The sequence below is a fragment of the Symphalangus syndactylus genome, chromosome 16, assembly GCF_028878055.3.
Source record: "Symphalangus syndactylus isolate Jambi chromosome 16, NHGRI_mSymSyn1-v2.1_pri, whole genome shotgun sequence".
NCBI classification, from domain to species: Eukaryota; Metazoa; Chordata; class Mammalia; order Primates; family Hylobatidae; genus Symphalangus; species Symphalangus syndactylus.
Window position 1 is genome coordinate 88,425,641 of NC_072438.2, and position 17,424 is coordinate 88,443,064.

A 17,424-nucleotide genomic window follows, 5' to 3' on the forward strand; every position below is an offset into this window, starting at 1 on the left:
TATCTGTTACAGTAGAACGTACATAATTGTTGGTATCCCTTAATATGCTTTCTTTAAAAGCTGTTAACTTGGCATATTGGTATTTAGTATCCTTATTTTGTCAGAAATTGTTCAAAACACTATAGTGAGCAGAAGGGGCTGCAGGTTAAATACCCTTGCCCTGCATTATTAAATGCCACAGATACTAGGGATTCATGGAGGTATTCAACACGAGGAGCAGGCCTGGTCCAGAAAGCTCCCCAGCAGGCATCACCTTCATGGCACCAAGCTACTCAGATGTGTTGTATTACAAGTTTAACTCAGAAAAGTAACAGAAGTATATTGTAGAAAATTAGAAAAAATATTCAAACCCCCACCCCCCAAAGAAATAGCTGTTAACTCATACTTTTAAGTTTCTTACCTGCTTTAACTGCATCTTTAATTATATTGATAACATCACTGGTAAGAATTAACATTTATACAGTACTTACTATGTGTCAAGCAATATGTTTTGCATTTTACATATACATGTAATACCATGGAAGGCAGGTATTACCTCCAGTTTACAGATTAGGAAACTGAGGCTGGAAGAGGTTAAACAGCCTTCCCAAGGTCACATGGCAAATAAGAAAGTCAGAATTAAAAGCTTCTATGTCCAAAACCCATTTTCCTGTCTTCTACGCTATGGTTCCTATTCCCTTGAGTCCTAAATCTGCCACCAATAATGCTGAAGAAAGGGGGAAGAGAGAATATATTTTTCTATTCATTTCTAGCACATATTTTAGTATTTCTAGTTTTTAAAGTATGTGGCATAGCAGACTGAGTGGCCTCTTGCCAAAAGTTTCAGAAAATTCTAAAAAAACTGACAGTAATTTTTTACAAACAAATTTTTATCTATGCCCAGGTCTGATGATTCGAACCAGAAATTCTCTTACTTTAAATTCTAGAACAGATGTAAAACTTTCTGATGGCATTTATTACTAAAAATTATATTGCAAAATCTTATCTTCGAAACTAGCTAAATTGTAGCACCTAGTTGACTACATTTTAATTAAATGGCATCTTACTGAATTAACTTAAACAAAAACCCTGTCTTCATATTGCTTTATTTGTATTTTTGTTTTTGAGACAAGGTCTTGCTCTGTCACCCAAGCTGGAATGCAGTGGCATGATCATAACTCACTGTTGCCTGCAACTCCTGGGCTCAAGCAATCCTCCAGCCTCAGCCTCCCAAATAGCTGGGACTATGGGTGTGCACCACCACACTTGGCTAATTTTTTAATTTTTTTTTTTTTTTTTTTAGAGATGAGGTCTTGCTGTGTTGCCCAGGCTGGTTCATACTGCTTTAATGCTCTACAACAAATGTTACAAGGTTAAAGAGTGGACAATCCTCACAAGGCTGGCTTAAAGTCCAAACCAAAACTCCTTGTCCCTCAAGAGGAAATTTCTAGAAACTTCACAGACTACAGAGGCAAGCAAATGTCCTATAGAACATACAGTTTTAGTAACATTAACTATAAAACTGTAACAGAAGTGCTACTCAAAATTCAGTGTTTTGGTTTGGTTTTGGTTTCTGTGATGTAGTCCTACAGTCGTCCCCTATCTGGCCTCCAAGATTCTGACGGAGTCACGACAGCCAAGGGTAGCAGATGCAACAACCTTAAAGAGGGCCAGGGGATCCCAGGCAAGGCTGAGGGCCAGACCCCAGTCCTCCAGCTGAGCTTGGAAAGAAATCTCACACCTCAGGAGAACTAGCGAGTGCCCTGAGGTCAGCAGCGGGCTTGCTCCTCTTGCTGTCACGAACAGCAGCCAGCAAACTGACAGCACTCCGTCCTGGGGACTCACTGTGCCTCCCAGCAGCTTTGCTGGGGCCCCCATGGGCTCCTATGAGGCGGAGCACAGAAGCCGGCAACCCAAGTGTCTGTGCTGAACTAGACAAGTCACTGGTTCAAGTTTCACTGGTTCGTCTGTTTGCTTGTTTTCATTTTTGTTTAAAACTTGAAATGTGGGATACTGAGACAATGGAACCCTAGGGAACACCCTCCATGTGAAGGTCAGCTGCTACAATCAACAGCCACTCTGAGGGCCCCTTGAAAGCCCCAGCACAGCATCTGCCAAATGCCTCCCATTTGCTAAAACACTGTCACATGCCAGGGTCCAGCTGTTCTGAGTGTCTTACCATACAGTTCATGGCAAAGTGATTGTGCTGCGTCTGAAGCTCCATGGCATGAGGGTGGCTGGTCCCAATCTCCGTGTAGCTGTTTAGAAACAGGCCTTTGTTGTGTGTGATCCAGTCAAACATCTACCAGAAGGAAAAAGACAACCTGCAATCACTCCAGAAAGAGAAATTGCTGACACAGGCCCACAGATGGGGCAGTACCAAGAAAGGGCAATTTCCTTCCTTGGACAACTTCAAGCGCTGTCTGACTCTCTCAGAAGAGTCTTTACTTCGAAGAACAAGTCAGCAGTTCTGAACTTGCAGGACCTACCAGAAAATCTTATCTGATGTGTTCCTCTTACAGACAAGGAATTAAGAAGCAGATAAGCAGAGTTACTCTAATCCCCCAGGCTGATTAAAAACTGATCCTCTGACTCTCAGCGCAGTCTCCCTGCCACGCTGAACTACTTAATTTGCCACAGTGAGCTTCAATTAAAGACCCGTTAGGGTGAAATTAGGAACTTATGGGTCTCTGGATGGGTTCTGCTGTACCCACAGGTTACTGACAGAAATATCAATGACTAAAAGATTCCACTGTTTAATCAAGAAGTACATAGACACCTGTGCAGATTGCAAAAACATAAAATTTATTGTAAAAATAAAAAAAGGTGGGAAAAACTAACAATGACATCTCCCTTAAGGTTCAATATAGATGTTACTTGGACAAGGATGTCAATTAAGACATTTGCAATGAAAACATTTAAGAAAATATAGATGACTATCATCAATTAGCATTGCTACCATGACTTGAACCAGAATCCCAGTGACAGTAACCTGGTCTTCTAGTAATTGAAAGGAACGTATTCCAGTCTCTTAGACAAGGCGCTACTTAAAAGAACACTGACAGATACGTTAAAAGCTTTAGTAATAAAAACACTGGATTATCACCTTTTGAAAAGTCCTTTTACATCCAAGAATTCTAATGTGGATTTTTACTTTACAAAATATTCTCCTGTCCATGTAATATAAAATTCAATGAGCTCAAATAAAACTCAATAATTAATTCACCCATGTTCATGGCTTGCAACACATACCTATGGGTAAGTGCCCAGTTTCCACATTGCTAAGATTCAATTAGCCAGTAATTGATAAGGATTCACTTTGACCAGTTGGTCTGCCTGGTACATAAGAATAAAACATGAGACTAGAGGTGATTACCGACTATATTACCCAGAAACTGTTACTTTTAACACATTACTCGTCTTGATTTTAAAAAACATACTCAATAGATTGGAATGGTGTTCTGTCAATAACATAACCCTGTGAAATTTTCACTTTTTTTTTTTTTAAGACACAGTCTCACTCTGTTGCCCAGGCTGAAATGCAAAGGCACGATCTTGGCTCACTGCAACCTCTGCCTCATGGGTTCAAGCGATTCTCCTGCCTCAGCCTCCCGAGTAGCTGGGATTACAGGTGCGTGCCACCACACCCGGCCAATTTTCATATTTTTAGTAGAGATGGGGTTTCACTATGTTGGCCAGACTGGTCTCAAACTCCTGACATCGGGTGATCAGCCCACCTCGGCCTCCCAAAGGGCTGGGATTACAGGTGTGAGCACGGCCGAAATGTTCACCCTTTTAAGTGAAAACATCGTTCCTATCTTATAGGCATCCTAGACCAAAGCATAAGTAATTTGAACTCAAAATTTCTAAAACAGCACCATATTGCACAACGAGTAAAACTGGAAAACAGATTTCAGTGCCATTTCTGAAATGACTCTCGCTGGTTTAGAGCACACATGGTGAGTATAGCCTTACCATTCTCCACCTTTTCTCTTTCCTTCCACCCAAACCCACCAGCGCTGGCTTCCCCCATGTCCATTGAGGCATTAGCCTCCCCCGTCTTTACCTTCTCAGCATCCTGTTCAAACAGCCTCAGCTGGAAGCACTGGTCCAGCTTCAGCTTCCTCACATGCCACATCTGGTGCAGATGCTGCCGTGTTGAGTGCAGCCGGTCCAGCATAGTGGACACCTTGGGCAAGAGGTTCTGCAGGTCCGCATTGCCTGAGCCTGAGTTCTTTTTGGGAAAGCTTTCACTGCTCTGTATCCTCTGAAGCAGCTTCTGCCCCTCCAAATCCAGGTCCTCGATGGGGGCCTTAATCACCTTCTTCTTCAGCTGAGAATGTTCCTCGATCATATTCCGAGCCCCCTCTAAATCCTGAGGCAGCTCCTTCTTAGCTAGGATGTCCTGAAGTTCCTCCAGCCGAGACAGCATGTGGGTGGCATTGCTAATGTAGTCTTCAAAAGCAACTCTGATTTCAATCCATTCTTCATGGTTGTATTCCAGGCAGCCATCAAACTCAGGAGTTAGCTGAGAAGGATCAACTACTTTGGTAAGGCCTTCTAAAGAGACCATATTTGTCTTAAGGGAAAAAAAATCACGTATGAGAAGATGAACCAATTTTATATAGTTTTAACATAATGCAATTTGCAATGCTCAGTCACAGGTTTTCAAAGTTAAAGTAATCTATTTATAGAAAACATAACATACCTGGTTCTGGCCCCATAAAAATAAATGCGGATGAAAGAAGCATTATCAGTACAATGAAAGACAAATCCATTATAGCAACACATATATGTCAGTTGGAATACCTAAAATTGTAGAATTGTGTATTTCTTGAGAGCTAAAGAAAAGAGATTTCTTTCCAAGAAGGTGGGATTAACCCACTATAACAGACATATTAAACCAGGAAACAGGTTAAATTGCAAGTTCAGAGCAAACAATTCGGAAATTTCACTTACATCAATGCATTCTTCTCCCCATTCTTTTTCATCCATGCCAGAAACTCTGTGGAGGTTTTCTAGTACTTGCTATTACACAAATGTCTTGCTCACGGACATCAAAACCCTTTTAAGTGCAACATCACTCTAAATTCAATTACGTGTGGGCTGCCTATTAAACGATGAATGCTGCTCCAACCAGACCACCCTATCATTCATCTTGCCTACACCTAACCCCACTGCCCATCAAATAACAGATGATGAGATATGAATGAGTTTATGAAAATTTAGAAAATATTCAAGAGTTGGCAAGAAAGCTGGCAGAGGCTCATCTGACAGAGCTAAGGACAGAGGCAATGTTTTATTCATTGCAATAATCTGCTGTGATTCTGAACAGTCTTAGAGTTGTATATAATCTGTACTACACTGCAATTTAACAGTGACAAAGTTTTAGTCAATTACAGTCTAAGCAAGAAATCTTTATATTTATTATTATTATTTTTTTTTTTTTTGAGATGGAGTCTTGCTCTATCACCCAGGCTGGAGTGCAGTGGCACGATCTCAGCTCACTGCAACCTCCGCCTCCCAGGTTCAAGCGATCTCCTGCCTCAGCCTCCTGAGTAGCTGGGACTACAGGTGTCCACCACCACGCCAGGCTAATTCTTTTGTATTTTTAGTAGAGACGGGGTTTCACCAAGTTGGTCACGCTAGTTTCAAATTTCTGACCTCAAATGATCCACCCACTTCAGCCTCCCAAAGTGTTGAGATTACAGGCGTGAGCCATTGCATACGGCCTCTTTTTAAAAAAAGAAAGAAAAAAAGGCAGGGTCATGCTCTGTCTTCCAGACTGGAGTAGAGTGTGGAGATCACTGCACACTGTAAGCTTAAATTCCTGGGCTCAAGCCATCCTCCCATCTTCAGCCTCTCGGGCAGCTGGAATTACAGGTGTGCCACCACACCTGGTGATTTTTTTTTTTTTTTTTGAGACAGAGTTTTGCTGTTGTTGCCCATGCTGGAGTGCAGTGGTGCAACCTCAGCTCACTGCAACCTACGCCTTCTGATTTCAAGCGATTCTCCTGCCTCAGCCCCCCACGTAGCTGGGATTACAGGTGCCTGTCACCACGCCCAGCTAATTTTGTATTTTTAGTAGAGACGGAGTTTCACCATGTTGGCCAGGTTGTCTCGAACTCCTGACCTTGTGATCCGCCCACCTTGGCCTTCCAAAGTGCTGGGATTACAGGCATGAGCCACCGTGCCCAGCCACACCTGGCTATTACACAAATGTCTTGCTCACGGACATCAAAACCCTTTTAAGTGCTAATTTTTAAAACAAAATATAGAGACAGGCTCTTGCTAAATTTCTCAGGCTGGGCTCGAACTCCCAGCCTCAAGCAGTCCTCCTCCCTTAGAATCTCAAAGTACTGGGATTACAGGCATGAACCACTGTGCCTGGCCTCGGCAAGAGATATTAACTTTGCCTTATCATGATGTGAAGCAGATTACTATTAATATGCCTCAAGGAAAACATGGAGGGGGATGATTAAATGCAAAGACAAAGGTGAAGGAGAAAGAGTCGTGACCTAGAACCAAAAGAGAAAACATGAAGGGCTGGTCTGGCGTGCTGGTTGGCAAAAGAAACAGCAGAAGGCAGCAGAGCTAGAAAGAGGGATGACTCCTGATCCAGCACTTCTGCCTACAATCCTACCATAGGCCCATTCCTCTCTCGTTGGCTGGACTTTTTTTTTTTTTTTTTTTTGAGACGGAATCTCGCTCTGTTGCCCAAGCTGGAGTGTAGTGGCACAATCTCGGCTGGCTGCAAGCTCCGCCTCCCGAGTTCACGCCATTCTCCTGCCTCAGCCTCCTGAGTAGCTGGGACTACAGATGCCCGCCACCACGCCTGGCTAATTTTTTGTATTTTAGTAGAGACGGGGTTTCACCGCGTTAGCCAGGATGGTCTCCATCTCCTGACCTCATGATCCGCCCGCCTCGGCCTCCCAAAGTGCTGGGATTATAGGTGTGAGCCACCGCGCCCGGCCCTGCTGGACTTTTAATCATCTCCACAGAGGCAATCACTGGCAGAGAGAGAGAGGCTGGTAACAACCTAACAAGTTTCATAGAAAAACCGGTGCCTTTAAGAGCTCTGAGGGAGAGATCAAAACTGGACTGGAAAAACCTGTATGAATTGTATTGCCAGACCATTATTTTTACTTAAAACACTTATAATTAAATACAATGCACTTTCAATTCTGCATCAAGAAAATAATTAACACCCAATAAACTGTCCTCCAAAATTAATTCCTATTCTCTATGAAGATAAAGGCTTACTGGGTTCATCTCTGTGATGGAGTGTAGTAAACCTCCTGAGTAGTTTCAAATTTAAAACTAAGTTCAGATTTCAGATAGAAAAATGAGTACTATGGAAAGAATTTAAAAATGCAAGTAATACACCTGTGCAAACACTTTGAAAAGTATAGCATTGTAACCTAAAGATTAAGTATTAACACTGTCTGATGTTTAATATTATTACTGCTGTTTACCTTAAAATACATGAATACATCCACTGAAACCTAACATTTGAGCAGATTTGCCAGAGGAAGCGATCTATTCAACCAAAAAGTATTTCTTATTAGAAAATATTAAAATCTTATTCCAAATGGAGCAAGAATCAAGTTTCATGCTGGCAGGAAGACTTTCCTCCCATAATCATCTCATTAAACTAACTGCACTGAAGGCCTTGTCAGAACCTTGGTAGCTTAAGGAGAGGAGGTTACAGTGGGAAGGAAAATAATTAGTGGGCTGAGGGTTTTATTTTGTTTTTACCACTGAAAGACGGCAATGTTCCACGCCTAACTGAATTCAGGACTCCGCACAGTTTTTAACACACTATCTCCATTTTCAGAAATCAGAGGCCTAATATGTGCATTCTCTCCATTATCCATGACAGGATGAAACTTAGGGACTCTGAAGTTGGGCATTCTCCCTAACATTCCCTCATCTCCAGGGCTGAGGCAAGGAGAATGAATCTGTAACCATGCAAAGCCACAGTGCTGCCTGGTAAAGCTGTTTGTCAAGTGAAATACAAGGCAGCCAGCAAGCTTCTCCGCCAAGGCCTCACAACTCAACAGCCCATCACCCAACCCAAGGGAACTGAAACCTAAGCCCATGTGGGTAAAACAATCCACTCGGATAATGAACGCAGCTCTGTTATTTCATGCAATAACTAATTTTACGTATCACATGTTCATAAGATATGCAGCTCCTGTTTAATATGTGGTTTAAAAAAAAAATCTCTCATTAGCCTCAATAGCTTTTAGTAAACCACACCAACTTGTTTAGTGGGTCTAGCCACACAGGGGAAGTTACCTCAAATTCAAATTTAGAACTGCCAAAATTAGTCCTCTGTTTCTGCCAGAAGTTGTCTGGCTTGATGATCAGGGCCACATGGATGCAGCAGGGGAAGGACTCCTGCAGGATCTTCAGCAGGGGCTTGATGGAGTCCCACTTAGATCCACGCATGTCCACGATCACCGTGAAGCCACGCTTGCAGACCTCCTCGCTGCAGAGAGAGAAAACATGGCTGAAGACGGGTTACATCTCTTGCCACTCTGTCTGGTCAGAGTCCCACTGGGTGCCACAGAACCAGCTTCCCTCCCCTGCCAGCCATGTGCGGAGGCAGGGGAAGGGGCACACTGTGCTCAGCTCCTTCTCGTCCCTCCCTTGTACCATAAAGGAAGAGACACAGGCTACACACGCTTCATGTTCAACCTGCAAAACCTGTTAAGATTTCAATTTTTATTAATGGTTTTGCATCTCGTCTTCTTTTCAGGAAAACAACGGTCACCGTGCCCGTTTCTGTTGATTTTGGTGCATTAACTGATTACATGAATTCCTCCAGTCACTCCTGCGAGCAAAGGTCTCCAGGGAGCATCGGGCGGGTACAAAACCCTGACAGCCTGCAAAACCCAGACTGCGGACAGTCTAAGACCTGTGGACGGCAGTTACCCCAGGACTCCCAGCACCCCAGGTGCTGAAAATGACCCCCCACTAGCGTGGCTGGCAATGATGAGAGCTTTCTTATGTTCCATTTTATTCCCTTTACCCTATCCCTGGTCCTGAAGCTATCTCAGTGGTTTTCCATACCATTCACCCGTCCCTGGGAGTTCTTGGCACCCTTCTGGCAGGCTCTGTGGTTTTAATCTAGTTCCACAACTGTACTAAGCCTTTATGTGGTAGCAACACTGGCTAACACTGCTGGCCTCTGACACACGTCAAGGCAGTGCTAGGAGTCACTATATTCTTCCTCTCCACATTATTGCACTTAAAAAAAAAAAAAATGCCAGCTTCTAATTTTATTAAATCTCAATCACTGGCTACATGGGAAACACATGCAATGCAAATCTGCAATAAAGAATGAGCAACAAGAGTCAAGGTGTCCTTAAACACAGGTTAAAAAAATACTTAATCTCACTTGGTTACAACTTCAGTGATAGAAGCTTCCGAATGGCCCTACACTAAGGAACAACTGCAACCCTCACTGTTACACAGGGGTCTCTGACAGTCTATGCAGGCTGCTGATGCCTGCACCAGACAGTAACCAGGTAATGACTGCCTACAAGGTCTTTTTTGGAAATATACCTAGGACGTACGGTACTCAATACGCATATGTGGTTTCCCCCAAACATAAATGTACCTTAGGGTAGAAAAGACATTTGACATTTTTCTGCTTTGGATAATTACCCCCCAAAAAAACTAGTCTAAATTAAAAACCTGGAAAACTAATTGCTATCATTAGGTAATGCAAATAAAATTAATTCAAAATTAAAACCAATGTCATGCTCTTACACAGGCCCACTCCCCTGCCCTCCTTCCCCCTCCCAACTAACTCACACCCACAAACCCCATTCCCTTCTTATCTTGATTCAGACTATCAGACTAACTAGCTTTCCACGTTTTACAAACGCAAAGTACATATGACATCTACATCAATAAGAGGGTGTATCACATAAACACCCCAAAAAAATGCGTGTATGGTTAGAGCCCAGCAGCAGGACCCAATCAGAGGGCGGCTCACAGTCAGAGGAGCAGTGTTTAAAGCCAGGAGGAGAAAACAGATCCAGCAGCCTAGTTTATCACCCAAATGCTGAAAACTGATTAGGAATGATGTGATGAACTTCTAATAACTATCCCATAGGGATGTAAATTGAAATGAGTTCAAATACTCCTCATGCCATCACTTCTCCTCCACATCCCAATTAGGTCCTGGGTCACAATCCAGGTAACATCACAGGCAGAAACATCACTTGTTTTCTGACCTCCTTCATGAAACCTAGAGGCAAATGGGACTCCCAGAAACGTCTCCTGTCATGGAAATTAAGCATTCTAGACTTCCCTGGGCTCTAAGGGGGGTTGCAATCCTGCGGGATTCCATTCCACAGAAACTCCAGGGCCCCGGAGGCACTGGGGTGAGGGCAGCCTAAGCAGGAAGAGGCAGGTGCCTGGAGGCCAAGAGCTCTGCAAAGGAAGGCTGCTGCCCTGTAAGGCATTCTACCCCAGATTCACATATTCTGCTGCAGTACACCAAAGACAGGAGATTGCAAAACGGTGGCAATAGGTTTTATTTGTTTTACTAGTTGCTGTTTGGTAGACTGCACTGTAACCATCAGTCTTCACCATATCAAGATAAATTCCCTTGAAGCCCGTCTTTCTCCTAACATGGCCTTACACAGTATGCACATGAACTACAAAGCCCCTCTACTTGAAAGAAGCTTAAAAGGAATCCTGAATGACTCCAGGCTTAACAACAGGAATAAGCGGGAGAACAACAAAACCAAAAGCTACGCTGAGCTTGCAGTTTACAGAAGGATTAACTATTCACCTTCCTCCGTGATCAAACTGCTCCCACCCAGCGGCTTCCTAAGTAATGAAAATGGCAAATGAACTGGGCTGGGAGTGCACAGCATTTCAATCCATCTACTTTTATCAAGTTAAAAGCCAGTCATCATTAAGACACCAGTGACTTGTAAACATCCCCAAACCTGGGTCCTATTTACGAGCACCTAATAAACAGCTGCCTACTGGAGAAGGGCCCCCAAGCCCTTCCACCACCTAAGAGACACTGTTCTTTGGGAAATGTGACTTATTAACCAGTTATTTTAGCATTTTTACCGAAGAGCCTCATGTTTATCTGTGAGATAAGGAAAATTTACATAAAAATAAGGTCCCCTTTCAACACAGGTCCCTAAAAAGGAGAAACTCTACTTGTTTGGTTCCTAGAGGAAGGAAGCATCTTTTTATGAGTATTTATGAATGAATCAATTAAAAATCTTCGTATAATTTCATTAGTGGACAACAAGGAGTAAGAATGGTTTATCTATTAATATTTAGCAACTATAAATCATTCTAAAGAAGGCAGAATGTTCTAGAACATAATTAGTATTAAATACAATTCAAGTAACAAGAGCAACAGCCACCGAGAGACATTCTAAGATTAATGTCACTGTGCAGGACTTGCAATGACAGCAGCAAGAACTGCTGCTGCTTCTTATTTCTCCTACACACATTTAGTGGAAAGATTCATTGCAAATGAATCTTACGAACTCACCTTGTTACTACAATTGTTTGTTTGTTTTTTTAAAAAAAAAAAAGGGCAGGGAGGGGCAACCCCAGGAATAATACTCAAATCACTCACAGCTGCTCAAGTCATGTTTCTGTTGAACCGTGCGGGACACAGACAATCTAGAAGGCATGCAGAAGAAAACAATGTGATCTGCCTCTAGAAATCATGTCAAAAGGAAAGTAATTGAAGGAATATAGAAGGGCGAATATGAAATCAGAAAATTATTGCACTGTATCTGAGCAAGCTACTGCATGTCAAGCACCATGCAGGATTACAGGAATAATTTTACTCAATACTCACAATGATCTCAAAATGTACAGGTCATTATCACATTTTCAGATCAGGAAAGCAATGAAAGTGAAGTCATGTGTCCGAGGTCACAGTCAGTCTGATTCTGAGGCCCATGCTCTCCCTTCACATATGACACCAGCCCTGTGACTGTCTAACTGAGGAATGGCCGGAGGGCTGCCTTCAAATTCAAATCTGGGAAGCACGAGGGAGCACTGGACACAGCAAAAGGTCTCACAGGCCCCAAGACATACACACAAATGTACTGCTGGGTAGAAACGCCTTGTGTTCATACCACTCTACTACAACAAACCATCAGACTTACAAACTACACATAAGCAAACTCACAAGTCCAAAGAAATTCACACACCAGTAATTTGCTGATGATTTTTACAGACTGGTAAAATCTGTATCACATAATTTGTTTGGTTAAAACCAAACAGCGCTCCTGCTGCTATGCACTCACTGGGGGTAGTGCCTGCAGGACCCTGGGAGGGAGGGCCCAGAGAGGACTCACTTTGTGGCCACTTCTTTCAATTTGGACTACTCTGAAATCTTTCTCCATTATCACTCAGCAAATGCATCATTTACATGTTAATTCCATCTCTCTTATTTGCTCATTAATCAAGGACAAGCAAAATGGCATTTCTTGTCACTTGGGACTGCAGTTAATGCAAACGCAAACCTAGGTACTGACATGAAGTGACTGTTCAGTGGCTGGAGGGTCATCCTACACACTCAAGAATTTTTGAGTGACATGATGTGACCTTTGGGATTTGCTGTAAAATACACCAGGGGAATAATTAGAGAAAAACAAGCTTGGCAAAATTTGATAAACGCTGAAGCTGGGTGATGGGTATATGTGTGTTCATGATATTATTCGTATCCTCTCCACTTTTGTGTATTCTCACAATTTCCTACCAAAAAAAGTTTTTTTTTAAAAGTGGGTCATCCAGATTATCCAAAATGTGACTGAACCAATTTCTATATCAATAAATAATTTTTAATATTTGCTATTAACATAGGTTTCAAGACCAAAAGGCAAGTTGTCAAAGTTACCACTATATAGTATTCAAATTATGTAAGTTTTTAAAATCACACAAGTGAACATAAAATTCAACTTTAGTTTTTATTAAACTATATGACAAGTATCATTTTGATTGGCAGTGATTTTTTTTTAACCCTGCCCTTCGTATTTCTTTTTCCATCATTATCACAGACCCGGCACATAGTAAAAGCTTAGTAAGTAGTAGTTTACACTCTATTTTTATTTATAAATGATAGTGAGTATAAATAACTTCTAAACTACTTTCCAACTCTAAGATTTCAACAGGTCAGCTGCCAAAGAAACACCAGAAGAAGAAAGGGAAACTTACTCCAGATAAGTAGGGCTCACTCAGTCGCTGATGCCACACAGTGATAGTTTTCTCGTAAAGGATACTCTGACAGAAAACGCAAGAACTTCCCCAGCAAGTCAAACTATCAAGAGCAAAAGCTGACTGCCATCAGCCACAGCCAGCCCTGTTATGACGGGGCATGGCTGCCTTGTCCCGCTGGTGTCAACCTACACAGGTTGAGTGCCGTGAACCACGTGCTGTGGTAGATCTATTACCTTTACCACAACCCTTGAAACCCATTATGCTGTTACCATCTTACATCATTCTCTTGTAGCATGTTCCTTAAGGTTACTACCTAGCCAGCCCATATTATGGCCGAGTCTTCTCTCACATATCCTCATTTAGTCTCTTAGGAAACACCTCCTCTCACTCTACCATGGCCGCCACTGATGCCCTTCAGTATGTGCCTTTCTGGAATAAAACAGACACCTGAGGACTCACCCTTTCCTCATAGATAGGCACCCCTCCAACCTGCAACACACACCGAATCTCCTATCCTGGGCATGACTGTATCCTTAGATTATATCAGCATGGTATTATATTTTCCAGAATATAACTGGAACAATTAAATGGAGATATTAATTGGTGTGATCTGGCTCTGTGTCCCCACCCAAATCTCATGTTGAACTGTAATCCCCAGTGTTGGAGGTGGGCCTGGTGGGAGGTAATTGGATCACGGGGCAAGGGGTGGTTCTAATGGTTTAGTACCATCCCCCTAGTGCTGTCCCCGATGGAGTTCTCATGAGAACTGGTTGTTTAAAAGTGTGTGGCACCTGACTGCCTACCTCCACCCTCTTCCTCCTGCTCCAACCATAAGAGGATGTGCCTGCTTCCCCTTTGACTTCTGCCATGAAGGTAAGTTTCCTGAGGCCTCCCTAGCCATTAAACCAATTAAACCTCTTTTCTTTATAAATTACCCAGTCCCAAACATTTCTTAATAGCAGTGTGAGAAAGAACTAATACATTAATATAGGCAGGAAATTTCCTCCACCAGCTGTCAGCTAGATCTACAAATAAAACTCAAGTAATACATTCCCAGAGCAGAAACATTCTAAATTCCTCAAGTATACACACAGGCCAGCTCCTAGTAACTCACAACTCCCCACTTGCGGACTCTTCGGAAAACACAACATTGCTTGTTCTTGGTGTTCTTTGGCACCTATGCTAAAAATTCCCATTACCAATGCAGTCTCAATTTTGATACAGATTCCCAGATCTACGCCCAATATATAGATAAGGATTTTTAATGCCCCACAAACTTCATGTTACATATCAACAGACTATTTTTAAAGAACTAACGTTTGCCAAGAAGGCAGAAATGCATTATCAAAAGCAGCACCCAATTGTGATCACCCAGGCCTCTGTGTCACAGTATTAGAATCATCAACGATGGCTTTCTAACTCAGGCACCACATCCTGAAATCCCAGCTGAGTATCCCAGATCCACTGTCAACACACAAAGCTCTTACCTACCTTCATGTCCCTGCTCCCCAAAGTGTTTTACACTAGACAATAATGGTCACAAAACGGTAATAAGGAGAAAGATAATGATTTTTGTTTTATACTACTTGCCCTGGAATTCAGGCTACCATTTAGCTGATTTCTAACGAGTACAGCACCACATCTCTTGTAAATGTGACATGAGTGACAAGCACAAGCCACATAGAACTAACCTGGGAATACAGGCCAGATAGGAAATGAGTCTCCTGAGATCCTCCTGTCGTATTCTGTCATGATTGCTGCGGGCTGGAAACGTTAAAATGGGACCTCCACGTTTATCTCTACCACCTGAAAAACAAACATTAGGAATACACTTAGACAGAAACAAGATAAGACACATCCTATGTTATCATCCATTCACTCTGTCAAAATTATTCCTGAAGCAACTCCACAAATTTGCACAGGGCAGGAGTCCTTGTTTCACCTGAGGCACAGTGAGGACAGGTCATCCCTTCAGGGATCTGGGAGAAAATGTCGGAGCTCTGCAGGCCACATGGAAGGTACTACATATGGCCTTGTCTTTTTTGGGAAAAACTCCTTTCTTCAGTGTTTATGTTTTGGACAGAATGAAAAGTTGTCACGTCCATGTGTTTCACTCACCTCAGACAACCACCTCCCTCACAGCTGCCCTCTATGTCAGTCTCCCCCACATTCTTCCCCATTGCCCTGCATTCAAAGCTCTTTCTTTCCTATCAACAAGATGGGTCTAAGTCTTGAAAGGAAAGCGAAAGGAACATTCTCCAAGCTATGCTGATGACGACTTTATAATCTGGGACGGATGGCACCTGACCCTCACTGGTCCAGCTTCGCCAATCTCTCACACGGAACCACACACATGCATGTGAGAGAACCACATGAGAATTTTAAAGCTAATTAGCTTAAGGATTTTAGAAAAATTCTATCACACACTAAGAGGACAAATCTCAGAGTATGTGACTTTGACAGACAGGCAGGCAGAACGATTTCTTGTTAACATATACAATCCTAATGAAGTCAGCTTGGTATTACTAAACGCTTGTGGTAAAACTGTCACATTTATTTTATTACTTCCATCGGGGTTGTCAGGAAAATAGAGAAAGAAAATTTAGCCTTCTCAAGTGGATCCTTCATTTAGTTTTAGAACTCTGATGATCTCTCTTCGGGAGACCTCAAAATTCAAGTCACAATGCAAAACTCTTCATTATTTTCTATGCACCAAAAATCATAATCTAAAATTAGAAAGAAAGCAAGCAAAAAAATAAAAAATAAAAATAAATAAACAGAAGATTCTTTCCTTTTAGAAAAGCCAAAAAACATACAGCAGAAGATGATGGTATTTTAAAAACATATTTTACCAATATGGTTTTCATAACTTCATAGGAATTACATACTCATTCTAAATAATAATGAAGCTTCATTTTGATTGGGAATACTTACAGCAATCCACATGTATTGTTCAGTCTTGTAATCTAGAAAAGCCTTAAATTATTTCTAAATCCAATAATTTAGGTATTATATGGGAACAACAATTATAGGTAACAACAGATCCAGGTAGGGTATCACGTGCTCTGCATACACTTTCTGATGTGATTTTACAATGACTCTGTTAAGAGGTTTTATCATTCCAGTCTTATAGAGATACTGAGGCTCCAAAAGCTTAAATAAAGACGAAGGAACTATGCAACATTGTCATCGCTAGGTCTTCACCCAGGCAAAAAAAAAAAATTGTATGATCTTTCGAACTACTGGCTTTAGTTCTTTTCTAGTAGTAAAAATGTCATAGGGATAACTAAATAACGGGTTCCTGGTCCTTTGTGGGGGCTAACATTTATGAATGCAAAGTACTATTAAAAGTGAGAAGCAGTACTGCTCATTACCAAGTGATCTTCTAAAACATCTGATATGATTTTTAGGGTAATACCAATGGCTCTAATTTTTTGGAATACCTCTTATCCCCAAGATAAGACAGATTAACAATTTCAATATTTTTCATTTCCCAATACCTTTCATTCTTTTCAAAAGAGTCAATCTCCTTGATTGAAATTATCATAGATCAACACATATTATAGAAACTTGAATTATTAAAAATACAGTATATATTATTTAAATTAAAACATTCCCCTCACTTTTGCTAAAGAGAAAGCTAGCATCTAACGTTTTTTCTAGACCACAATTCTGAATTTTTAAAATGTGTTTGAAAAGCAGCATAATGTTTGATTCCATAGGGACCCACATTACACTCTCCTCCCTCCTGGGTCACCGTAGCTCACAAGTCAATCAAGGCATGCTCCACCACAGGTGTGAGAAGTAGAATCCACAATCTGCCAATCTAAGAAAGTTGCATGGGAAGTCAGTAGGTGTGCACAATGCGCATGGCCATTCTGATCACCCCAGACGTGAGAACCAAAGGCAGCTCTGTGCAGAAGTTTTGACAGCCTTTACTACACTTTTCCAACTTTCAACTACAAAGATTTCTCCCAGGCTGGTAGCACTAGCGAGCAGTATCCTAAGACTTGACAGCAAGTTCATCCGCTTAGGTGCTGAGTCATGTCCTAAAAAAAGCATATAGACACCTGAATCTGAATTCTAAGATAGAGGAAAAATTTTCACTTTCCCTTTTCCTAGAAAAGAACTTCAGAAAATTCACTGGGATATTTTTACAATTTTATCAAAAATCATTTATGAAGTAAGAATCTTTTCACATGCTAATCTCCCTGCTAAGGGTGC

General features: G+C 41.8%; 1 protein-coding gene across 3 annotated transcripts in view; it reads right to left on the reverse strand.

Moving 5' to 3' along the window:
- The window catches only part of TRIO (trio Rho guanine nucleotide exchange factor), a 365,439-nt gene that overhangs the window by 212,766 nt on the left and 135,249 nt on the right, over positions 1 to 17,424 (reverse strand). For all 3 annotated transcript variants that reach the window (XM_055245954.2, XM_063619580.1, XM_055245955.2), the window contains exons 3-6: positions 14,892 to 15,006; positions 8,281 to 8,473; positions 4,046 to 4,558; positions 2,159 to 2,281 (exon numbers count right to left, since the gene is read on the reverse strand). In XM_055245954.2, coding sequence (XP_055101929.1) covers positions 2,159 to 2,281; positions 4,046 to 4,558; positions 8,281 to 8,473; positions 14,892 to 15,006 — 944 coding nt within the window. The remainder of the gene's footprint in view (positions 1 to 2,158; positions 2,282 to 4,045; positions 4,559 to 8,280; positions 8,474 to 14,891; positions 15,007 to 17,424) is intronic.